The sequence below is a fragment of the Nannospalax galili genome, unplaced genomic scaffold, assembly GCF_000622305.1.
Source record: "Nannospalax galili isolate Female #2095 unplaced genomic scaffold, S.galili_v1.0 scaffold717, whole genome shotgun sequence".
NCBI classification, from domain to species: Eukaryota; Metazoa; Chordata; class Mammalia; order Rodentia; family Spalacidae; genus Nannospalax; species Nannospalax galili.
In genome coordinates, this window is record NW_008339763.1 from 183,711 (window position 1) to 210,465 (window position 26,755).

The following is a 26,755-nucleotide window of genomic DNA, read 5'->3' on the forward strand; positions in this document are numbered from 1 at the left end:
TCTCTCTCTCTCCAGTGTCTCATTATTCAGCTCTTGCTGGCCTGCAACTCATCATAGAGGTCTGCCACTGCCTTCTGAGTGCTGAGATTAAAAGTGTGTTCTACCATGCCAAGGTGGATATATAATTTTAACCTGCCATAATACTGTAAATGAACATCCTCTAGGATGCCACATGATTAAGGAGTTGAAAATAGCACAATTCTCTTTTGTGTTGTGCTTTGTTTTGATACAGGGTCTCATGTAGCTCAGGCTGGCCTGAAACTCAACTCACTCACTATGTAGCCCAGAATGACTTTGAACCTCTAATCCCGTGTCCACCTCTTAAACTGGGATTACAAGAGTGTACCACCAAGCCATTTATACAATGCAGAAGATCAAACCCAGACCTTATGTATGCTAGGCAAGCACTCTACCAATTAAGTTATATCCCCAGCCCAATTTGTGGCTACCTAGAACTTACCATGAAATATTGTGTGAAATTGTATGAACACACATTTAGGGGAGCTACTGTCCCTCTTCCAAGATGGTTTTGGCTGTCAGGATGCAGCTAATGACCACAAATTTCCTTTGCAAGATTCTGAATCTACAGTGTACCTCTGCCCTGTCCAGTCCCAAACACTTCTGCCAGCAAATGAGTTCGCAGAAATCTTAGAGGTCTGAAGATCTAAACAATAGTCCAGAGAGCACTGATAAAGATGTTGTACCAGGTTAGTTTTATACGTAGCAGGGTGCTGAAATTACTTGGGAAGAAGACCCCATTCCTGTTACTGTCCTGGCCTTGGTTCCAACTTGTTCTTGTGAAAAGAAAATTGATGGCTCCTGAACTTCCTGTGCTCAGATCTGCACCTGGCCCTGCCCAGCATAGCTCCTAAAGTCCTTCCATCCTCTGAGCCTCCTGCATCTTTCCAAGGTCTGGTCACAATTCAGAAGACAGGAAAATAAATCCATGTGCAGAATGCTGTATAGGGTGCATGGAAACTTGTAAACCCCTTTTATTGGACTGTTCCTCCCACTCACCATAATGATTTCACAGTCCAGGTTAATGATTAAAGAATGTGTTCTAGCTGCTGGGCGTGGTGGTGCATGCCTGTAATCCCAGCATTTGGGGGGCAGAGGCAGGCAGATCTTTGTGAGTTCTAGGACAGCTGGGGCTACAGGGCTACAGGAAGACCCTGTCTCAAAAAGGCAAAAAAAAAAAAAATAGAATGTGATCTAGGGCCAGCAAGATGTAAAGGCACTTGCCATCAGGCATACCTAGCTCAATCTCAGGAACCCACATGGTAGAAGAACTGACTCCTGCAAATTGTCCTCTGAGCCCCACACATGCTCTGTGGCACATTCACACCCCCACACAGACACACAAATGTTTTTTAAAAGTGCGGGGGGCTGACAAGATAACTTAGAAGGGAAAGGTGCTTGCTGCCAAAGCTAATGACAAGGTTGATCCCCAGGATCCATAGGGTGAAAGATAAGACCCAACTCCCTCTGACCACCACACATGTGACCTTAAAATTCTTAAAAATAATGTGACCTAAATTCAAAGTCACCCTGAGCAACTGAGACTTGGTTCAAAAAAATACAAAAACTGGATTGGGGAGATGGCTCAATTGTAAAATGCTTGATGTGCAAGCAGAAATCCTGAGTTTATATTCCCCCCACATAAAAAGCTGGGTGCAGTGGTATATACCTCATAATCCTAGCACTGGGAAGATGGAGACAGATAGTTGGAGCTTACAAATTGGTGAGCTCCAGGTTCAGCAAAAGACTCTCAGAAAATAAGGTAGAAAGCAATTGAAGAAGACACTTTGCATCAACCTTGGGCTTACACACACACACACACACACACACACACACAGGGGCTGGGGATATAACTCAATGGTGGTGTGCTTGCTTGACATGTGAAAAACCCTGGATTCAGTCTCCAATATCAATGGGGGAAAAATGTGGCCTGGGCCAGTAAGTAGCTCTTCCACTTAACATGATAGGACATTAGTAAAGAAAACAAACATCATATTCCCTTCACTATAATGTTTGAACAAAAGTAGTTTTTCATTGGGTTATTATGTAGAGGTTAAATGAGTATACAGGAATGGCACAGAAGTGTAGTCCCTCCCTCTCTCCACCCTCAAAAAACACCAGGGCTTTTAACAGTTACAGAGTAACCACTCTCCAGGAGTGATCTAAGGGTGACCAGAGGCAGTAGTAGGGGCAGTCCTCAAAAGCCCTTGATATCCTTTGAATGACCCAGCTTCCATACCTTCCTATCTTAAAGGTCTCACAAATCACTTACCACCTATACCTTTACCTGTCACCATCTGACAGTGCCTCTTGAGACAGGCACAAGAGCTCACAAATAAGCTGAGGCAAACCAGAATTTCCAAAAACAAAAATTCCAAGAGCTCAATTCCAGGGCCATATCCAGGAAAGGAATCAGAAGCAAGGCTGTCCCTGTGGAGTCAGGGCTGTCAAGTGGGGAAGGTAGCTTGATCACGGTTGCTGCAAACCCCAGCCATTTTTCTCTTTTTTGGGGGGAGGGGGTGAGATAGGGTCTTCCCTGTAGCCCCAGCTGGCCTGGAACTCACTGTGTAGACCAGGCTGGCCTCAATCTCACAGAGATCCACCTGCCTCTGCCTCCAAACTGCTGTGATTAAAGACATGTACTACCTTGCCTAGCTCCAGCCTTTTCTTTTTTTTTTCTGAGACAAGGTCTCACTGTAGCCCCCAGCTGGTCTGGAACTCACTGTGTAGACCAGATTGGCCTCAATCTCAGAGATCCACCCACCTCTGTCTCCTGAGTGCTGGGATTAAAGACATGCACCACCACGTCCAGCCCCAACCATTTCTTAACCTGAAAATGGAGACGGCAAAAAGTGGCTGCCCACAGTTTCCTAAATAGTAGAAAGACAGGGCCTTCTGTGGGGACAGATCTGATCTGACAGTGAAGGCAGCACTTACAAGTATATCCTCAAGACATCTGGACCCCTCACAGAGGCCCTCCAACATTCTTGATATGCCCATAGCTTCCAACTGTCCATGGAGGGATGAGGGAGAAGAGCTGGGCTAGTGCAGTGGTCCTATCTGAAAGTTTAATACACTAAATGCATTAACCACTAACACTGCCTGACCTTCCTCCATTGGCAGCCGGTGCACAGCTGATCCCTATGTAAAGTATACTTCAATCCCTCACCTCCTTCAGGTCTTTGCATGAACACCTCCATGTTCAAAGAAGTCCACTCCATTCCATAACCAACTTTACCATAGTGGGTCACTTCTCCCACATACCTAATCCCCTCATCTGACCAAGCTCTATTCAGTATCACTTAACTGGCCTCTAACAAGCAGTACTCATATTTAATTCAAATATGTATTCAATATTATATATACTAAACATTACATAGTATTTGTAATGTCTCCCCCTCTTATCAGCTCACTAGGATGTCAGCTTTATGAGGGCAAGGATTTAAGGCAGGAGAATGAGTACATCCACATCAAAGCATAGGATTTATGAAAGCAAATGAGCAACCTTGTGAGATCTTATAGAGGGTCCTGACTTGGACCCTAGATCTCTACATGGCAACACCCAGCAAAAGACCAACAGCTGGGGATGGGACAGGTATATGGTTTAACACCCAACTAGAGTAACATCTTTTTAATAGTTGCTTTACTTCTTCTGATGGTGAAACAGGGTCTCCCTGTATTTCTCAGACTGGCCTCAAACACCAGTCTCCACCTTCCAAGTGCCAGGATTACAAGCATGTGCCACCACACCCAGCTGTTCCTTTACTTGAAAAAAAAATTTTTTTAAGGGCACAGCTATCTTTTCACTTAAAAATACATCCTTACATGCAGGCCCTCACTCAAGTTAACCTCATAATCAGTGAGGCTGTGCTCTAGTACCAGCTTCAGCACCCACAATGTAGGGTTCAGTCCTGCAGTTTGAGGTCACACTTCTTCTCCAGCTCTGCCATCCCCTTCAGGACCAAGGCCACACAGTACCTCAGCTCCTGGAATTTGGCCATGGGTACCTCGAAGCGGTGTGCAGATCCATCTGAGAGCTTTAGCTGCATGAGGACACTTGGCTGCAAGGAGCGGGCCTGGGCACTGGTGGAGATGGCCACATCTACTCGCCACCGGAAGTCAGCCATGTGGGGGAGCCAGGCCTCCTGTTGTAGGGCCACAGAGTCAAGCAATGGACGCTGGCTCCCAAATGCCACACTGACCAAATCTCCAACCAGGTCTTGGGGAATGCCGAGCTCTTGGAGCTGGTCCTGGAAGGCATCTGGCTTCAGGCTGGCAGGGGGCAGCCGGAGGGCCTGGTGGAGTAGTGTGTGTGTGCCTGCCAGCAGGGTACACAGACACTCCTCTGACAGGTTGGCACTGACACCAAGGTGCTGAACAGCTTCTCTGCAGTCTTCCCCTTGCAATCCCCCAACTACAAGCTTCAGCAACTTCCTGAAGGTACTTCTGTCCAGGTCCCCCATAAGCTGAGCCACTGCTACCACTTCTGGAGGGAGCTGGGCTCCCAGAAAACTGACCTGGCCACTATGATTGTCAACCGTATGGTGCAAGTATGGAGCTGCAGCCCCGGAGGCAGACATCCTTGCCTCCTCCTCCTTGATCAGTCCAAAGGGAAGGTCTCAACCAGCTGCCTGGAGGGGTGAAAGAGAGAGAAGTGACAACCTAGTCTGGAGCCTGCAGTATCAGTGAATAAAGGTCGATGTGGGACCCCAGCCTGGGTCACCAACACATGAACTACCAATGGGATGGATGCTTAGGCGGTGGCCCTGTGAGCAGGTGGCAAAGGAGGGAGGGATGAAGGGAGACCTTCCAGAGATGAGCAGTTGGCAGGGAAAAGAAACAAGAAATAGGAGCACACAGAGGGGCGAGGTGGTGCATGCCTTTAATCCTAGAGCTCAGGAGGCTGAGGCAGGCAGATCTCTGAGTTTCCAGGCCAGCTGGGGCTACAGGGAGACCCTGTCTCAAAAAGACAGACGGACGGGAGGGAGGGAGGAGAAGAGAGGAGAGAGAGGAAAAGAGACGGGGAGAGAGAGAGAGAGAGAGAGAGAGAGAGAGAGAGAGAGAGAGAGAGAGAGTGTTTTCCTGTGACGAGAGGAAGAGAAGAGAGAAGAGAAGAGAGAGAGAAAGAGAGAGGGAGAGAGAGAGAGAGAGAGAGAGAGAGAGAGAGAGAGAGAGAGAGAGAGAGAAACACATAAGTTCTCTGTAATGTTAAAGAATGAACTTGGATAAACGTTCAGAGGACCCAGAGAGCACAGCAGAGCCCCACCACCACCACTCAACCCCGAAACCTCACCACAGCTCTGAAAGAGTTAATTCTCACATTACAAAAATAAACCAATCCTTTAAAGCCCCTACAGCCCCCGTAGTCCCAGCACCTGGAGCAAGGAGTCCGCAGCGTAGAAGACAGCCGGAAGTGGAGCCGGTCCCCGGAAGGACCCACAGACATTTCCGGACCGCTCTAGGAAATCGGGCGGGTAGCCTTCTGTGGTTTCCAGAACTGAGCGGGGATGCCACTGGGCGGCGGAGCTCCCAGTCGCCCTCTGACACTTGGTTATTAGGGAAGAGGAAGCACGAGACTGTTTAATTCTGGCTTCCGAGGCGGAGGCGCTAATCTTCCCAGAAGCGAGGCCGGGGTGCGGGGCACAAGCTAGCTTAAACGTACTTGACACCACTGAAGCGCATAATTTTAATTAGATGGAAAACTTAGTAATATACATCAAGGACTAAAGGTTGAATTTGCTTTTATTAATGATCTACACCATCTAAAAGTCGGCAGAACCATCCGCTTCCCTGAGGAAGACCCAGCCGGACCACGGAAACAACACGAGCACAAAGCTTGAATGGTCAACAAAAGCCATTTGGGTGACTTCCATACGGACTTACCCCATTCTGGCTTGACTTGGGCTGCCAGGGCTGTTCAGGAACTCAGCCCAAACAACGGCTTCCAAACAATTTCATTGAACATATTTTACTATAGGTTTTTAAAAGAATGTTATATACTGTATTAGTCCTTTTTCTCCTGGCTCTGACCAAATAAATACTTGACAAGAAGCAACTTAAGGAAGGATTTGGGGGGTTAGAAAGGTGACCCAGCAGTTAAGAGCCATCTGCAACTCCAGTTTCAGGGAATCTGATGCCTTTTTCTGTCTTCCTCTGGCATTGCACGACGTACAGGTACACTTGCATATATGCATGAGATATATGCCTACACATAAAAAAAAAAAGACAGGATTTATTTTGGTTTACATTTCTGGAGAATATAGTCAATCATGGCAAGGGATGGCATGGTGACAGGAGTGTATGGTGGCTGGTCATACTGCCTGTGCAGTCCAGGAGCAGAGAGAGAGAGGAATGCTAGTGCTCAGTTTACTTTCTCCTTTTTATTCAGTCTGAGACACCAGCACATGGTATAATGTCACCGACAGTTCTGGTAGGTCTTCCAACCTCAATTAGCCCAATCTAGAAACTCCCTCACAAACATTCCCAGAGATTTGCCCCCAGGTGATTCTAGATACTGTTGACAATATTAAATCATATATAGATATATATTAAATTGTATACTTTATAAATAGATGCATTGGGTATACAATATACATTATAGCTCCATAAAGCAGCTTTAGAAGAAGAAAAAAACAACAAAAGGAAGGAAATTACCTAATTAGCTAAATGGGCAAAAAACTGGATAGACAATCCATCAAGGATTGTGTAAATTGCTAATGATCCAGAACTGGTAATACAGGCCAGAATCACAAGTTCCAGGCCTTCCTGGGCTATAGAGTGATTTCAAGACCAGCATGAGTAACTTAGTGAATTACTGTATGAAAAAGGGATGGTGTGGCTAGAGATGTAACTCAGTTGGTAGAGTGCTTGCTTAGCATTCATGAAGTCCTGAGTTCAATATCTAGCACTCAAGTATGGTGGTCCACACTTGTAATCTCAGCACTCAGGAAATAGAGACAAAGTTCAAAATTTTCCTTGGCACATAGCCAGTTTCAGGCCAGCCTGGGTTATATGAAACCCTGACTAATCAAAAGAAGGAGGGAAGGGAGGGAGGGAGGGAGGGAGCAAAAAGAGAAACATGGACATATAAATGGACATAAAAAGAAACATTAGGGATGCAGAACCACAAAGAAAAGTTGATATGAGCATACAGCAAGAAGTTGACCATCTGCAAACCAAGGAGAGGCCGCAAAAGAAGATAAACCTGCCAACACCTTATAGCATCTTAATCTTGAACTCCTAGACTCCAGAATTGTGAGAAAACAAATTTCTGTTTTCATACACATCTAGTCTGGTATTTTGAGCTAAGAACAAGGTTTGTTTAAGGTTTCTGCTAATAACAAGGGACCAGATTTCTTTCATTCATTTATAATGTTTTTGTGATTCACTCGTGTTACATGCTATCAGAAATATGTTCCAGTTAAGTAGAATTTAAATAGAATAAATGCCAGTTTGTCAGCTCTAATGTAGATGAATACCTAGAATATTTCCCAAATTTGTCTATTGTAAGTGGAGCCACTGTGGAACCTCAGGAGCAAGTTCATCAGTCTTCTATTGACCCAGTACCCATGTGGTAGCTAACAATCATCCATAACTCCAGTTTCATGGGATTTAACATACACTTGTGGCCTCCATAGACACTGCACTTACACACATACAGGCAAAACACTCATACACATAAAATAAAAATAAAGTTTTTTAAAAAAAGAAATGTATACATCCTTTTAGCCATGAATTTTCTGGATTCACTTTATTTGTTTTGTTTTGTTGGGTTTTTTATTATTATTTTAGGTGTATTAATTTATTGCCTGCATATAAGTACACCTGTGTTATGCAATGCCCAATGGGGTCAGAAGAGGGCACTGGTTTCCCCTGGGACTGGAGTTATGGATAGTTGTTAGCCACCATGTGGGTGCTGAGTACCAAACCCAGGTCCTCTGAAAGAGCAGCCAGTGCTCTTAACTGCTGAGTCATTTCTCTAGCTCCTTCAATATATCTTTAGAGGAACATAATTCCACCCATAACAAAGAATGTTCATAGCAGCTTTGTCTGGTTGGTTTTGGAAAGATAGAGGTATGTTCATGTGTGTGCAAGTACACACATGTGGGTAGATTCATGTGCACTGTGTGTCTGTAGAGGCCAGAGATCAACCTCAGGTGTCATCTATCTACATTTTGTTTTTTAATGGTTTTTTTTGTTTATCTATTTGTTTGGTTTGGTTTGGTTCAGTTTGATTTGGTTTGGTGTTCAGACAGGGGCTTCCTGTAGCCCCAGCTACCCTGGAACTCATGCTGTCGACCTGACTGGCCTAGATCTCACTTGCTTCCTAAATGCTGGGATTAAAGGTGTGTACCATCACTCCTGGCCCACCTTGTTTTCTTGACACAGGGTCTCTCATTAGGAACTTGGGTTCCCATTAAGCTAGGCTAGTTGGCCAGTGAGCTACAAGGATCCACTTGTCTCTGCCTCCCCAGCACTGGGATTACAAATATGTGCTACCATGCCCAGCTTTTTATGTGTATTCTGTATGTTCACGTCCTCATGCTTACATTGTAAATACTTTACTAACTGAGCTATCTCCACAGCCCCAGCAGCTTTATTTTAAATAGCCAAACACTGTAATATAAAGGATTAATTGACTATTGTAATGCAGGATCACAATTAACCAGATAGACTACTTTTCTTTAAAATATAAGTTAGGAAGAAGCCAGACATAATTTGTATGCCACATCGGCCCAATTACATGAAGCAGGTACATCTGAAGGGAGCTGACTAACCAATAAAAAAAAATGTTCTGGGGCCGGTGTGGTGGCGCACCCCTTTAATCCCAGCACTTGGGAGGCAGAGGCAGGCAGATCTCTGGGAGTTCGAGGCCAGCCTGGTCTACATAGAGAGTTCCAGGCCAGCTGGGGCTACAGGGAAAAAAGAAAAAAAAAAGTTCTGTACCTTGTTTTGTGTGGTATATGGACATATTCAACTTCTAAAATTTATTAAGTTGGATACTTTATTCATTGATTCATTGTTAATTTTTTTGAGACAGGATATCATGTAGCACAGCCTGGCCTCAAGCTCCTTATGTAGCCAAGACTGACCTTGAACTCCTGATCTTCCATTTCTAACTCCTGAGTGCTGGGCTTACAAGCATACACCACCATACCCAGCTTTGAGCTGAATAATTTATATCTACATTTTGTTATATGCAAATAGGTTTTTCAAAGTAGAAGGGGGTCTGGGATTGTAACTTGTGGGAAACAGGCTTGAGCCTAGGGTGATTTTGCAACTGCCAGGGTCATGTGGTTTCCAGGAATCCAGACTCTGTAATCTGAAATCCAGTTTGCTAATAAGGCATCCTACCCTCTATTCTGTGATAGGACATTAAGTCTGTTATGCTAATAGGATGCTAAGTCTGTTATGCTAATAAGGTATCCTACTTGCGGTGCTGTGATGGGACCACCACCCCTATATAAGCTTGTGCCTTCCTGCAATAAAGCAGACTTGTGTCACTGAACCTGGTCTCCTGTGTCTGAATGTGGCTCCGCTGACACAGTCTCCTCACCAGCCCTGGGGTCTGGGACTGGGCAGAAGCAGCGATGACAGGAGGCAGAACAGGGCAAGCAGAAGAGCTGCCTCAGCACCAGGCGAGCAGAAGAGCTGCCTCAGCCCAGGGCAGGCAGAAGAGCAGCCTCAGCCTAAGGTGAGCAGAGGAGCAGCCTCGACGCCCATGAGAACAAAGGAGTGGCCACCGCTGGCAGTGACCGCAATAACTTAGTCAGTGAAGTCTTGCCTTGCAAGCATGAGACTGAGTTAAGTCCCCCAGCACTCAGCCAGTAATGGTAGTGTGCATTTGTAATCCCAAAGCTAGGGAGCCAGAGAAAGGCAGATCTCTGGGACTCATAGGCCAGCCAGCCTATGCTACTCAGTAACTTCCAAGCCAATGAGAGACCTTATCTTAAAAAGGTGGACAGTGCTCAAGGAATGATGCCCAAGCTGTCCTTTGGCCCCCATACACCTACACAAGCATACACATACATCTGCAGACACATGAACATACATATACCTGCAGACACATGAACACACATACACCTGCAGACACATGAACACACCTACATTTGCAGATACATGACTATGAGTTTTGATTTCCAGCCATGCACATGGTCCTCCTACATTCTAGTTCTTACTGCATTTCCCACAAGGACTTCCTGGCTCATCCTCAGTATGCTAATCACAGACCATTTGCTCTAATAGATATTTAGCCCATATGGAGAATGAGTGAAGGATATGCTAAGATCTCAATCTCTCTCTCTCTCTCTCTCTCTCTCTCTCTCTCTCTCTCTCTCTCTCGTTTATCTCTCCCTCCCATCCATTCTCCCCCCTTCCCCTTCCTCTTGTTTTTTTTTTAATTTTATTTATTTTTTTATTTTATGTGTATGTGTGTATTGTCTGCATGTAGGTAAGTACACCCGAGTCGTGCAATGCCCATGGAGGTCAGAAGAAGCTGTTGGATCCCCTGGGACTGGAGTTACGAACAGTTGTTAGCTGCCGTGTGGATGCTGGGATTTGAACCCAGGTCTTCTGCAAGAACAACCAGTATTCTTAACTGCTGAGCCATCTCTCCAGCCCCTCTCTTGTTTTTTTAAGGGGGCTCTTGTAGCCCAACCTGCCTCAAATGTGTAGTCAAGGATTACCTTGATTTCCTGATACTACTGTCTCTACCTCCCAAGCACTGGGATTATAACACAGGAGGGATTTTGGGGGCCCATCCCGATGGCCCCAAGCCCCCTCAGGACCAATCTTTCATTTTCACCTTTCCTTCTTGCTCTCCCTCCCTCTCAGACTTTCTTGCTCCCCCCCTTCTCTCAGACCTCACCAGACCTTCAGACAAAAGGCCACTCTCCATTTTCTCACCACTCCTGGCCTGGAAAGTCAACTCTCCAAATAGCTGCTACCTTAGTGAAGAAGCAGGTGGCCTCAAAAAAGACAAGGGACATCATGAGGGGCTTCAGAGGGGGGTCTTTCAGTTTTCTATCATTCAATTTGAGACCACAAGTAGTTCTATACACTAAGATTTGCATTTCATGTGCAAGACCTAGTGTTGCAATAGTGATGTTTATCATGTACTTCCTATGCACTGGGCATTTCACAGTGACCCTTATCCCAAAACCTGTGTGAGGTGCTTCTCATGAGAAACAATTGTGTGATGAATTGTGACAGGAAGGAGGGATGAATCTCATTCCCAAAATCATTCAGTGAATCAGGACAAAGCTCAGAGGTAGGTCTGTGTCACCCACACTCCCTCCATACAAGACTATCCATATATGCTGCAGAGGAGATGAAAAAGGAGTTCCCCATTGTTCTAGGGAGAGCAGAAGTATCAAGCTTCTCTCATAGAAACATGAACAGAGACCCACAGCAGAGCCCTTCCACTCAGTGTGACTGCATATGGTGTTGCCCTAGATATGAAGAGGATATGAGAGATAGGGAGAAACTGTTGGAAACACGGCAAAGTCTACAGAAGGTACACAGCAGCTGGTGGCAAGATAAGGTTAGTACCTTCTGTGGTGAAAGGGCAGCATAGCAGCATCCAGTAAGTGCAAGCCCAACATATCCTACCATCATTTGCCAAGATACCTAACGTGCTTAGTCATGACTTGTAGATAGATGCTCACTGCCCTCTCTTGTATGAGCAGGAACCTGGGAACAATGCAAATACCATTAACAAGGGAGAGGAGACTTACATCAGGTAGAGAAATTGATGAGTGTACAGGACCAGAAATGCTTCCTTGTTGAGAGAGAGAGAGAGAGAACTACTTGGATAAAATGCTAAAACAAAACAGCACTGTATGCTTACATACATAGTAAAAGTTAAAAATCATGAAGAGGGATGACAGTTTATAGGGATTGGATCTGGGAAGCTGTTAGGGAAAGAGGAATTTACTGCTTGTTTGAATGTACTGCTTGTCTGAATTTACTGCTTGAATTTACTTGTTTAAATTTACTGCTTGTAACCAATTAACTCAACTGGAGACACAGGCATCCAGAGATAGAGGCAAGTGCTACAGCCCCCGGAGCCTGACCTGTTCTGTGTCATGTCATGTAGGCATGTCTGCTTACACAAGATAACAGGAAAGAGTCGTGCCAGGCACATACCAACCATCTCTCCCCGATTGAGACACCTGAAGGGAGTTGTAACATTTTTCTTGTTTTAAAGTTATTGGTTTGTGAAATGCTTGCTTTGAAACTATTAGCTGTATAAGTGCGGGCTTTTGTGTAATGGTTGTGGGAACCTATATAATCTCTACCTGAAGTTGCCTCGGTGTCAATTGCTCCAACCAGGCCTGTGTGTCTTTGAAGGACGGTCGACCCCAGCTAGCTGGTTTAATAAAACTCTGCTTGATTTTTGCATCTCCATACTCGTGCATTTGTTCTCCAGAAGAGACCCCCTGAGTCAAGGACCCTAACAAAGCCTCAAAAGAAACTACATCTGCTGTGTGGAAGACTTTTCCTGGGGAGATGTAACATACACATCTACTTAACCCAGAAAAAGAATTCATGACAGACCAAAGTTCAACTTGATGACCCTGTGGCAGGAACTCTTCAGAACAAAAAAAAAGGAATGCAGGATGGTCTGTGCATTAGTGCACTATGCAGTTCTGCCTGTCATGACCTTGTAGCAAGGAGCACCCATATATGGGAGACAAAGAAACTAAACTGTACATGGGCTAGAAAAGGCTGACTCTTCCTTTGTTCAGGGTCCTGCTTTAGAGCATTATCTCTCAGGGACTGTACCAGTACAAATAAACTGCTTCCTGTATGATAGAAACGTGAAAATCCCTGAGACAAATGTCTTGCCCTAGCCCCATAATTGACAGACACATCCCTATCTCAGGCCTGAGGGAGTGCCACAGCTGCAAAAAAGCCAGACAAACCACGTCTCCTGCCAGAATGTCTCTCTACTGTCCTTGCTTCCCCATTATCAGCTGACCTTCTGAGCTGAAAACAGTTTCTTTGTTCTGCTCAAGCAAGCAACTCCAGGAAAAGGGCCCAAGGACACCTTAACTCATACTTCACAGCTGTGTGTGCTCACTTTAAAACCCACCACCACCTCCTCCCACCTGCACACAACTTTTCATTCCTTTGGGAATGTTGTTGCCACCTCACTGAATAAAATGCTATTCAGTCCGCTGAAAGGTCTGACTCTGGTCTTTTATATAAACTTTATTTTTTCTCTGTCCTTCTAATATTTGGCGCCAAAACAAAGGAGGGATTTTGGGGGCCCATCCCGATGGCCCCAAGCCCCCTCAGGACCAATCTTTCATTTTCACCTTTCCTTCTTGCTCTCCCCCTTCTCTCAGACCTCACCAGACCTTCAGACAAAAGGCCATTCCCCATTTGCCTTCATGTCACATCCACCACATGGGGACAAGGAATCCATTGAGGAACCCTGACCAGGTCTCAGGAATTTCAGAAGTGCCCCCCTCACGTCTGTTCTAGGAAGCCTGAGGAGGTTCCAAGGACCTACCCCCTGGGTACCCCGACAAGGTTCTGAAAGCCTGCTCACTAGGGGATCCAAATTGTCCAGTTCTGGGTCCCTACCCACAGTAACTTCACAAGGTTCCAGGAGCCTACTCACTGTGCAACCCACCTAGGTCCTGAAAGCCTGCCCAGGATGGGTTCCAAATTGTCTGTTCCAAAAGACACACCTTTACCCTGTGTTCTGGATAATCTAAAAATCTCTATTTGGCCACAATGCACAATAGACAATGGCCATCACTGGCCCAAATTCAGATTCTCTAATTTCAGTACCTTAACTGATTTACACAACTTTATCACACAAAACAGAGACTGTTTTGAGAGTCTCCCCTTTATCCCCCACAAAACTTGCTCTACTTATCAAATTCTTCTCTGTCAACAAAATCCTCTGCCTGTAAATCCTATCTTTGCTTTCACTGTCACATAGTTATGCTGACAGGTCTCACCAGTAAAAATGAAGCCAGTGAAAGTGCAAGCAAGCCACATCTCTAGTTCCATCTCTTCTCCTTCTTTTGACCTGTTCAGCTCCAGGGCTCCTTTGAGACTTTGCTGGTCCCTGGTCTTCAAAAAACAGTAAATATGAGGATTTTCTGAGATCTTTCCCAAACTGTGAAGATTCTGCAGCAAGATAAAGATCTTCATATAAGATCTTATAGGCATGAATGCGTGTGCCTATAATCCCAACACTTGAGAGACTGCTACAGAGGGATTTCAAGCTTAAAGCCAACCTGGGCTACATAGTGACACTCTCTCTCACTTGATCTCAGCCGAAAGGCTAAGAAGTGATAACATCCTATCTCAAAAATGCTGCACAAGTCTGTGCTGGTAATGTGGCAGTGAAGGTATTCACCAAAACAGAAAAAGGCAGAGGCAGAAGATTTACTTAGATGCACCTCAGCACACAAGAAAGTAGAGAGACTGTGCAAAAACTTTTTTTTATCTTTTTGAGACAGGATCTCCCTATGTACACCAGGCTGGCCTTGAAATCAGAGAGCCACCTGCCTCTGCCTCCAATTGTTGAGATTAAAGGTGTGCACCACTACACCCAGCTCAAAGACATTCTTTTATTGGGCAGGGGAATTCTGGGAAATCACACTGTGTTTCAGTGTCACAGTGCCTTGGAATGGCTCTAGCTAGAAATCCTCAGACCAAAAATAGCCTTATCTTGAGGCTAGAATGCTCTTGCCCTAAGTCAGAAATGGTTTAGCATGTCTACACTTCCTCAACTGACATCCATAAAAAATTCAGGGCTAGGACTATGTTGCCCGAATTCCCTCTGGGTCTCCTGTGTGATCAGACAAACCATATAATATATTTTATGTGCATTTATTAACTTACAAAGGAATGAGTACCCAGTGCCTAGCTCAGAGCCTGCCATATCAGACCATGCCATGACTACCATAGTCACCACTAGCGTTCACTCATGCCTCAGGGGTCAGCGATCTCCCCCCAGGTCCAGAAGGGTCAGGCCATTCTGTCCTTGAGCTGTTGCACGCGGCTGCGTATTCCCATGGCTCTTGTGCTTCCCCACAGCTTCCAGCTTCCCCATGGCTCACGGTTTCTGTTCCCAGATGTCTCCCAGAAGGCCCCCAGTAGTCCACACTCTGTGGCAGGCCCCACCCCTTGGAGGAACTAGCCAATTGGGAGACACTCCACCCCTTTCCTCTGCTCTTACAATCTTTCTGTCCATCTTCCATTAAGGTCCCTGAGCCTTGGAAGGGGAGACAGATGTAGGACGATCTCTCTTGTATCATGGCGAGATAGTGGCTTCTTGGGCCTCCCCATTAGTCATCTTTAGGCCGTGGCCACTGATCTATTTCAGTGGTGTTTCTTCTACTATAAAGACAAATGGAGGGAAGTACACACATTTAAACAAACATGAATGTAAATGCAGATGCCTAGAAGATATCCCAATAGGTGTACTGTATTCATAAACAGTATACTCATGATGGCTTCTCCACTAGGGCCTGTAGCCTTTCTCAACACAAGGCATTGGCCTGGTCTACAGCACCAGATGTGTGTTCCACCCCTAGGATCAGGCCTTATCCAATTAAAGATTTATCAGTTGTACGTATATTGGTCAAGCCATTATCGTGCTTGCAGGTATTGCTTGGCATGTCCATAGTGTGCAGCATGCGGGGTCCATCATTGAGTAGAATTATAGGGGAGCCTTTCTTCCCCAACCATCCATATAGAGCCTCCTGGCAATATGAACGTTATCCATCCAGTGGCATGGAGTTTTTTGGCTTAGTCTCAGTTCCATCTCTTCTTCTTTTCCTGTGCTCACAACATGCAGTGTCTTCAGCAACATGGCCTTACTGACCTTTCTAGTGTACAACTGACATTAATGGCAATAGCCGTGGTGAATTGGAGGACCTCTAGGATCTCTCTCTGACCAACAGCTCATGGGGGTGGTGGGGCAACCCACCCCTGGTACTGTAGATTTTCTTAACAGTTGTATAGTTTGGGAGTCTCTGTCCTCATCTTACCCAACCTACATAAAACTCCCAAGAATCTTACAGCTATAGCTAGCCTTTGTTTCTTCAAGCATCTTTCAAATGGGTTTCATATCTGTAAAACACTTGAAGGAACATTAACATTATATATTAAATCAGTCATAGACAAGGTCTCACACAGCATGGAAAGGTTTTGTCCATTCGTATTAAATATTTTCTCCATAGATCCTTGTTAGGTACCATAGCATGGGTATGAGGCATTAATTTGGTTAGCTCTTTACCATTTTTAGTTATCCCTTTGGATTCTTTTATTCTTGATACACTTACAGGTGTTGGCTCCAGTTGCCTGACCTTGCACTGGGCTAAGGAGTCAGGGGGCTTCTTCTGTTCCCGCTGCACTTGTTGGTTCTCTGAGTCAGATAGGCCCTGGGTCTGCCTCCTGACTGTAGCCACATCTGTCATCTTCCCATTGACCACACCAGGTTGCTGGGGGAGAACTTGATGGGAAAACCTGCTTCCACCCCTAGTATAGCCTTTATCAGAAGAGAAATGCATCTTATTTAATCCTTGGGGATTCTTAACCACCCCTTGTACAGTTGTTATCCTTCGAATGTCCTTTGTAAACTGTTCTTGTTTTAAAACTTTCCAGAAATGCCTTAGTACAGAATTTGGTTTTCTATCAATTGATTTGAGCTTGACATAAGTCTCGCCACATTTGTCTTCAAGTAACCCAAGTGGACCATTTCTTCAGTCTGGTCTTTTTTTATATCTCTTATAGGGTGTTCTGTTATTTTTACAGACATGTTTTACATGCTGGTCAGAATCATTTAGATTTGCCACAGCCTCTCTCACTTTACAAAGATCCTGTCCCATCAAAGGGCTTAGTAAAGCCATTAAAGCCCCATACAATTCTCGAGGTCCCGGTCAAATTAGGCTTTCTTTCATATCTCTGGTGAACTCAGTCTTATCTGGCCCAGTGAACTGGACATCATATATTGCTTTTCTCATACCTAGTTCTCTCAGGAATGCCTGCCCCTCTTTTATAGTCCCCCAGCCCCTGCTAATCATGTTAGTCTCCCTTGGTGACAACCATGTATCTTTAGTGCCTTCAACCAGCTACCCCATTAAGGACTGCTCCCCCCTGCATTGGCCTAGGTTGAACAGCCTGTACCGCAGGACGGATGGATAGTTATATAACTCAGCTGTGAAGATTCTGAAGGACTTAGACTGATGTCATTTGCTCCCATGTCCCACACTCTCACAAGCCATGTGGCTAGGGGCTCTCTGCTTGCTTGCTTGTAAGTTTTTCCTAGTTTTAACAGTTCTAGCATGGAATATTTCCTAGGTACAGCACAGTTAGCTTCTTTCTTTCTTTCTTTCTTTCTTTCTTTCTTTTTTTATGTATCTGTCTTTTCCTCTGGTCCTTGGACTTCACACAAGTCAAAGTGTCCCGCCTTTTTTCTCTCTCCAGTTCTGCAGCTGGGTCTGCCAGTTCAGCCTTTTCAGCCTTCCCTGCCTGGGGCACTTCTTTTATCATGCAAAGTGGCCGCTCTTTCTCTCCAGTGTGCTCCTTTTGGGTCTTGAGCAGGTAAAAGATTTTCTAGCCTTTGGGTAACTTTTAACAAATCTTCACCTACCAGTAACATATCCCCAAATTTACAATATATCTGTGGCCCACACTTCTGTGTGGCTGGCCTCTTGTCGCGAGCCAGGACTCTGTCCAGCAGAGTCCAGGAAAGACGACACAGACACCAAGGTGAGGTTCAAGCTTCTGTTTCTTTTTCTTCCTTTATTCTCTCTTATAGTCTCTTCATTATCTCACCCACTATGATGCTGCTCGTAGGTACCCTATTACACACTTCAGCTCTTTTTATAGCGTTTCCAACAGCCCTCCCCCCAGCCGGGACCAATCAGGGCTCACACACGTGCAGCGGCCAGGCAGAGTGCAGCTCGTTAGCCACGTAGCAAGATCATCAGGCTGGCAGCACCTGTTTGGCTTTGTCAAACCTCCCTGGACCAGAGCAGTAGCAAATGTCTTTTTGTTATTTTCCCTGAGTCATGGCACAGACTTCTGTTCCACCTCTGACAAATCCTTTCCTCTGCCAACTTTCTATATGTCTAAATATGAAGTCCACATCTAATCATCAGTGAGGTGGAGGTGAAAAGTTTGATGTCTCTATGGGAAGCCCTGCTGGTCCTCAGGCTGAGAGGGAAGTCTACTTTCTGTAACTCACAACATAGCCAGCTGGACCTTAAGAGCTGTGAGAACCAGAGGCCTGCTTGTGGGTCACTGTGCACCCCCACCTAGCACCTGGCACAGAGTTCTAAGAATAAAACAAAGCAAAACCATATTTATGTATGTTTTCACTGCCTCAGAATTTGACTCATCCAACATGCCTCTCATTCCATGTGACCTAAGGAGAGAGAGTTGTCTTGTGAGGGCATTACCCACCTTACTCCATTTTGTTTCTTATGTGCCTTCATTTTGTAAATATAGTTATCAAGTCAACATCCCAACTGCTGTTTTATAACTGAATGCAAACCCCAATGAAATGTCAACTCCACACCCATTGGAATTGGTGGGTGTGTTTTCATGTGAACTGTAAGACTTCCATCTCAAGCCCACTACACAGAGACTCAAAGCATTGCTTAATGTACTTAATCTAAGACAGCAGAGATGCCATACTATCTTTTGACATTTGTAAAAAGCAATTTTCTGGTCACAGTCGCCCACCTTCTGAGCTCCTCGGCATCTGAGCATGAATACAAACTCGTCAGATAGACAGCCTTCCTCTCCCACTAGAGGCTCCATACTCTGCCATCCCTGTCACTGTCCACTGTGTTGTCAGCACCCTCATCCATTCCCCCCTGTCTGCCCTTCTGGGAAATCTAGTCATGGCTGGCCTCTTTTTAATAACCCATTGTATCAACCACATCAGTGCTGCCATCAGCACTCTTTTAAAACTCATTCTCAGTTTTGTCATATCCTGCCAGACTATGCCAATTTTGTCGCCTGAATTCCCTCTGGGTCTCCTGCGTGATCAGACAAACCATATAATATATTTTATGTGCATTTATTAACTTACAAAGGAATGAGTACCCAGTGCCTAGCCCCATGCCTCTGGCAGCGCAGCTCAGAGCCCATCATATCAGACTGTGCCACAACTACCATAGTCACCTCTAGATTTCACTCATGCCTCAGGAGCCAGCAATCTCCCCCCAGGTCCAGAAGTGTCAGGCCATTCTGTACTTGAGCTGCTGTGTGAGGCTGCACGTTCCCACAGCTCTTGTGCTTCCCCACAGTGCACGGCTTCCCCACAGCTCACGGTTTCTGTTCCCAGATGGCTCCCAGCAGCCCCCCAGTAGTCCACACTCTGTGGCAGGCCCTGTCCCTTGGAGGAACTAGCCAATTGGGAGACAGACTATAACTCAGTGGTAGAGCATTAGTCTACCATGTGTGAGGATCTGTTCAGTCTCCAAAACCATACACACACACACACACACACACACACACACACACACACACAAACACACCTCATGAGTAATGACTGAGAACTTAAACTGAATATAACCCATATATCAGATATCAACGATGGCCCCTTGAGCATGTGACTCTGATAGAATATTCATATACTGCCTCTCAAGTATGAGCTGTGTCTATAAGGAAACAGGTAGCCTCACTGGGGACTTCTTACACCCAGTAAGTAGGTATGGCTCTGTATTAGTTATTTTTCTGTTGATATGAAAAAATACCATGACCAAGCTGGGCATGGTGGCACATGCCTTTAATCCATCCCAGTACTCAAGAGGCAGAGGCAGGAAGATCTCTATGAGTTCGAGACCAGCTTTGTCTACATAGCAATTCCAGGCCAACTGGGGCTATATTGTGAGACCCTGTCCCAAGAAAAGAAAAAAAAAATACCATGATCCAAACCAAGTGAAGGAAGAAAAGGTTTCTTTTAGCTTACAATTCCAAGGGATAGTGTCCATCATGGCAGGGAAGATGTGGTGTGGCAGAGGGAACAAGAAGTGGAGAGATCACATTTCATCCTTACACAGGAAACAGATAGGAGCAGGGAGTGAGATAGGTATATAAACCCTCAAAGCCCACCCCAAGTGACACACTTCTTCCAGGAAGACTCCACTTCTTAAAGGTTCAATAACCTCCCCAAATAGTGCAACCAAAGGCAACCAAGTATTGAAATACATGCTCCTATGGGAGCTATTTCTCATTAAATCACCACATTGGATCCCTGGCCAACAGAGGCTCATGGTCATACCATAATACAAAATGCACTTAGTCAAACCTCAAGAATCCCTAGTCTGTTCAAACATCCAAAGTCTCTTCTGAGACTCAAGGCACACTCTTAACTGTGACTCCCTGTAAAATAAAAATTAATTAATTAGCCAGGTGTGGTGGTGCATGCCTTTAATCCCAGCACTTGGGAGGCAGAGGCAGGGGGATCTCTGTGAGTTCAAGGCCAGCCTGGTCTACATAGTGAGTTCCAGGACAGCTGGAGCTACAGGGAGACCATGTCTCAAAAAGACCAAAAAAAAAATTAATTAATTAATACTTCCAACATGCAATGGCACAGAATATGCATTCCCATTCCAAAAGGGATGAGTGGGTACATAACGAGGAAAGATAGGACCAAAGAAAGACCAAACCCCAGCAGAACAAACAAAATCCTGTAGCTCTATGACTAGTCTCTTGGGCTCCAGTTTCAAAGGGCTTAGATAGCTGGGTATGGTGGTGCACACCTTTAATCTCAGCACTTGGGAGGCAGAATCTGGTGGATCTTTCTAAAGTTGAAGCCAGCATGGAATGATCTACATAATGAGTTCCAGGCTAGCTGGGTCTAAATAGTGAGACTTTGCCTCAAAAAAAAATTAAAAAAAAAAAAAAATCAAAGGACTTAGGTAGCCAGTGCCAAACCATAAACTGCTGGCTTCAGGAAATCTGAAAAGACATCTGGACTTTTAGTACCTTCCTGTCCCTGGTTAATTGACCATTGGCAGAGGAGTTGTTCTCTATCCGTTCCAAGTATTGTGGTTTTTCTTGGAACAGGGCCCAGGGCTGGGTCAGTCCTATGGAGGTTTTATCCAAGATGGAGTCACTCAGGTCTCTCACAGCCATATTATATGCTAAAATATCACATGACTGTCCTCTACCCAGTTGCTGACAGAATACTTGTTCCATTCTGAAATCTCATGAGCAAGGCCTCCACAGTCTGTGTTACTGTCAGTAGTACTGTCTTCCAAGCTCTAGTTCCTATTAGAAAGTACCATTAAGCTTTATTTACAGTACTTAATGGCTTTTCTAGTCCAAACTTCTGCATTCCTCCAAAAAAAAAAAAAATACAATATGATGAGGTTCTTCACAGCAACAACCACACTCCTGGTACCACAATCTGTAGTAGTCAGAGTTCTCTAAAGGAACAGAACTTATCACAGGAAGGGCTCTTAAATACATCTAATTTGCACTTTCTTTTCTTTCGGTTCCCTACCATAAGAAATGGCAGGCCGCTGGCCATGGTGGTGCATGCTTTTAATCCCAGCACTAGGGAGGCAGAGGCAGGCGGATCTCTGCGAGTTCAAGGCCAGCCTGGTCTGCATAGTGAATTCCAGGACAGCTGGGGCTGCAGGGAGACCCTGTCTCAAAAAGACCAAAAGAAAAAAAAGATGGCAAGTCAATACCACTGTCTCATCTTCTTTTTATCCAATTTCTCTGCCAAGTCAGAGGTTAATGTGGAATATACTATCCATGTGACCCTTTCCTCTTATAATTCTTCCATTAAAGAATTAAGTTCATGTTTGGGCAACTATTGCTAAGATTATTTCCCTGGAGGGAGACATGAACAGCATTGAGCCCTCCTTATAAGGTTCCAATGACAAAACAAGGTATGATTCAACTGAAGTTCACCCTGGGGAACCAATTAGTTATTGGGCTTACTTATAGAGCATAGCTGAGGGGTTGTTCCAGGAGTGTAGGTGACCCCAAAGCAGCCTCACTGGAAAGTCTTCCAGCATAAATGATAGCTTCCCGAACATAGCTGCACAGATGGAGTCCCCCTCCCTTACTTTCTCCAGCATACATACTACAGTCCCTCTCTGAGGCCCTAAAATTGTCACATGCAGTTAGGGAGAAACTGCATACAAATAGCTGTGGATACTCAGGTAAAGATCCAACAACCCTCCCCATCCCCCATAGATGATAGAATGTTAACAATCAATAAACCTACATATTATAATCTTTTTCAACCATGCAAAGCTGGTCTTATGAAGACAGTCAGTCTGTTTAGAAAATAGTACTGTACTATAGAAGCCCTCTAATTTGCATGTCTTGTTGCTCATAACAGCAGGCATGCAATAGCCATAATGGCTTGCCAGTAGTCTCTTCTCATTTATGCTTGCTACTCTTAGGAACTGTAAAGCATTCTCTAGTCTTTAAACCATTTACAAGTGTCCCCATGCTCACAACAGTGGATCCCACTCATCAAGGAAGTGCAATACTCCATATCACAAAGAACATGGCCACCTGGGCATTCCCCCCAAAGACATTCTAATCTCACACAGCTCAGCCTCGGTTGCATGACCAATCACCCATCTCAGGGAGCATGCAACCATCACTAGAGGCAAAGAGGCAGACCATCCCATACTACATGGGAAAAAGCAGCATTAAGGAATCTATCCTGTGATCATTGCACTCTGCACAGAGCAATCTCAACTGCACATCTCAGCACCCACTAAAGGACAAAAGACCATTCCCAAACTTTTTGTTGTTGTTGTTCTGTCAGGTTGCTATTTGGGTACTGAGTGTGTTATGTAACTTTTCCTACAGAAACATGAAATGTCTACTTACCTCCATGAGAGCTCTACCATAGAACACTGTCGTCTGAGTTTAGCAGCCCATCATCGTTAGAATAGCTATGACCACTTAACAAGTGATCCACACAATACTACTTACGAGAGATCCTCATCATCTCATCATTTGACCCTCCCCTGAAATTCAGTTACTCTCTCCTATACTTTCCAGTGTTTTTGTTTGTTTGTTTGTTTGTTTGTTTGGTCTTTTAGAGACAGGGTTTCCCTGTATTCTCAGCTGACCTAGAACTCACTATGTAGACCAGGCTGGCCTTGAACTCACAGAAATTTGCCTGCCACTGCCTCCTGAGTGCTGGGATTAAAGGTGTGTGTCACCATGAATACTTCCCAGCGATTAGTATGTAATTCTTCCCTAATTGCATTGGGCCTCATGGTCCCAGGAAGTGCTAGAGTTTATAGAGGACAGCAGCCTCTGTATAATTAATGTACCTGAGAGCCCAGTACAACCCCCTGTCACCTAAGGATATTGAGTCAACACTTTGACTCTGCCCTAAGACCAGGGGGAAATGAAATGGCAAAAGGGAGAAGGGAGGAAACCAAAGATGCCCAACCCATATATCCACAAGTACCAAGAGGAGTTTGTTTTTTATGGGGGGGAGGGCCATGTGGGTGAAATCTATTTTCCAGTCAGTACCTGGGTGGCACCCTCTAACCTGATGATTAGGGGGGATGGATATTAGTATTTGGGTTGGATTGCTGACAGACCTGGCAGGAGATAGTGCATTCCCACAAGAACTGTTTGTCTTGTGGGGTCAGCTGGAATTGTAAGTTTTGGGGGGATTTTTTTGTCTTTTTGAGACAAGGTCTCCTTGTAGCCCCAGCTGTCCTGGAACTCATTATATAGACCAGGCTGGCCTCGAACTCACAGAGATCCACCTGCCTCTGCCTCCCAAGTGCTGGGATTAAAGGCGTGTGCCACCATGCCCAGCTGTACATTTTTTTTTTGTTTTTGTGTGTATGAGTGTATTGCCTGCATGTATGTGAGTGCACCTGTGTCGTGCAATGTCGCAGAGGTCAGAAGAGGGCTTCGGATTCCCCGGGAACTGGAGTTAAGGATGGTTTGTAGCTGCCATGTGGGTGCTGGGAATCGAACCTGGATCCTCTGCAAGAACAGTCAGTGCTCTTAACCGCTGAGCCATCTCTCCAGCCCTGGGAATTGTATGTTTAAAAAGATGAGGAGGAACATGTTATCTGGGTGGAAAAGGGAGTGAAGGTAGAAAAGAATATTGGATGTGAAAGGAAGTTCTATGACTATGGTCTTTGTAGGGGTGAGCTTGAACAGATGCTGGGAAATGGGATCGCTCCAAGTGATTTCCTTAGCCAGGCAGTCAGCCTCATTATTGGCTGTAGAGATATGTATTCCATCCATCTACAGTGAATAACAGCCCTTAACAGTAATTGGGCAGCTTTCAACAGGTCACGAATAAGCTGGCCATTGATTATGGGGGTTCCCTCCTGGGTGAGGAAAATGGTGCTTGGATGGCCTACTGGTACCTCTGGTAGGGCTGGCATCCATGCAGTTCACCTTCTCAATTTTTTTTTTTTTTAATAATGTGTGTTTGTATAATGTATGTGTGCTCTTATGTGCCACAGCATATGTGTGGAGATTAGAGGACTTTTGTGAAGTTGGTTCTCTTTCCACCTTTACATGGGTTCCAGGGATTAAACTTTACCCACTGAGCCATCTTGCCAGCCCTTTCCCAACTTTTTATTAAGAAGAACTTCCAACACAAAGTTTGAAAAATAGTGAAAGCTATTTGGATGTCCTGCACTTGGACTCAATAACTGTTTTCTATGCTTTTTTTTTTTTAAAACGTTCCATTAGTTTAAATCCATGAGGGGTACAGCATCACTAGGATTCTGTGTCCAATGGCCTTTGCAGAAAGATTGATTAAGAATTTGGCTTGAACCATGCCACTGTTTCCATGGGCCGAATTGTTTCACCTCAGGCATAAACACCTTTGATTTTAAGAAGAGCTGTATGCTCTCGTTGGTTCTGAAGACCTCGCGTTATAGCCAGCAAAAGTGGCCTTGCACCACAGCCTTCCAGACATATTTGCCTTTTAGAAGTCCTGTTCCCAGCAGGCCTCCACTGATGCCAAGATGGCGGAAAGCTTCCACACTTTCTTACATGAAGTCTAGAAACACCTGTTTTGGACTGGCTTCTCATAAAGTACTTTGCAGCTGTCAGGACACATCTCCCTAAAGACCTGCTTGTGTCTTAAGAAAGATCTACCTTGTGAGGCGTGGTGATACACCTTTAATCCCAGCACTCAGGAAGCAGAGGCAGGTTGATCTCTCTAAGAATGAGACTAGCCTGTTCTACATAGTAAGTTCTAGGCCAGCTGGGGCTACAGAGACCCTGTCTCAAGAACCAAAAAAGAAAAAAGAGGGGATGGAAAGATGGCTCAGTGGTTAAGAACACTGGCTGCTCTTGCAGAAGACCTGGGTTCAAATCCCAGTACCCACATGGCAGCTAAAACTGTCCGTAACTCCAGTTTCAGGGGATCCAACAGCCTCTTCTGTCCTCCGTGGGCGTTGTATGATACAGGTGCACTTACCTATGTGCAGGAAATACATGCATATACATAAAATAAAAATAATAAAAATTTAAAAAGATCTACATTATGCCAGGTGTGGTGGTGCATGCCTTTAATCCCAGCACTCAGGAGGCAGAGGCAGGCAGATCTCCTGTGAGTTCAAGGCCAGCCTGTTCTACATAGTGAGTTCCAGGGCCAGCTGGGGCTACAGGTAGAGACCCTGTCTCAACAAAGACACAAACACTAAAAAAAATATCTACTTTATTACTGGCATGGCCAGAATCCTCCAGACTGCCTGCAACAACCAGACTCCACCCATGTTTACCTCTTGAATTCTCTCTTCAAAGTTCTTTAACTTTTTCTTAAGATAGCTGCCAACTTTTGATCTCAGATCAGACCCCTCTCCTGAAAAGCCTATGACAAACCCCAAATTCCAATCCAAAGAACTATAGGAAGCAGGTGAGCTGCATCTTTCTCCCTATGTCAGCAGCTCACTATGCAGAACAAGTATCCTGATACCTGCAGCTTTTTCAAGGACCACTCTTCACCTGTTCCTTTGCTCAGTTTATTCCAAAGTACCAATTTCTAAAGACTCCACTAGGACATCTCTTACACAAAATGTTCCACTGGTGTGAACACATGGGATTCGGGCTTGTAGGGAAAATACATTGTTCTTCAAAACTGATTCCAATTTACATTTTTCCACCGACTGTGAAGTAGCTCTCCACATTCGTGTTGGGCATTTCCATGTAGCTTTCTGTTGTGGGGAGTTCTCATTTTTGTACTTTTCTATTGGAAATGTTCAACTTTTTCTTGTTGATTTGTTAAGTTTTGTCTTCTTCCTATGGTTTGTATTCTGGTGTGGTGCTCAAGGCAGACAATCTGGGCCTCACCACATACTGCTAGCTCTGCCATCACCTTCATCCTTCTCCCACTGTCCACCTCATGTCTGTTATCAGAGCTAAAGGTTCTTCATTGCTCCCTACTGTAGCCACACTAATTAATGTAGGCCCTTGGTAATACAGATAAAGTGGTGTGTCTTTCAGTTTGACAGATGCTTTCTATCTTATCTCAGTTGGGCTTCAATTCAGAAGTTAGGGTACCAAAAGCTCATGGTCACTCAAAACTTAGTCAGTGGCTTCTGGGTTCTTGTGTCATTAATTCAAAGAATTAAATTCATGGACCAGGAAAGGTAAGCTTTAGAAATAAGTTTTATTACAGAGTCATAGATGGTACTTGAGAGAAGGTAGAGTGAGTTCTTGGAAATGGAATACCATCTGCTAGTCTAGGGGCTTTTTATAGAACTTACAGTAAAACTGGGGTGAG

General features: G+C 44.9%; 1 protein-coding gene across 2 annotated transcripts in view; it reads right to left on the minus strand.

Moving 5' to 3' along the window:
• Rpl8 (ribosomal protein L8) overlaps positions 1-5,562 on the minus strand; it is a 9,432-nt gene extending 3,870 nt beyond the window's left edge. The window contains exons 1-2 of one of the 2 annotated variants that reach the window (XM_008834376.3): positions 5,394-5,562; positions 3,645-4,649 (exon numbers count right to left, since the gene is read on the minus strand). In XM_008834376.3, coding sequence (XP_008832598.1) covers positions 3,924-4,598 — 675 coding nt within the window. In that variant the 5' untranslated portion in view covers positions 4,599-4,649; positions 5,394-5,562 and the 3' untranslated portion in view covers positions 3,645-3,923. Of the gene's footprint in view, positions 1-3,644; positions 4,650-5,393 lie in introns of those variants that run through there. The other variant, XM_008834378.2, reaches the window with a different exon arrangement.
• Between the last annotated feature and the right edge of the window lie 21,193 nt (positions 5,563-26,755).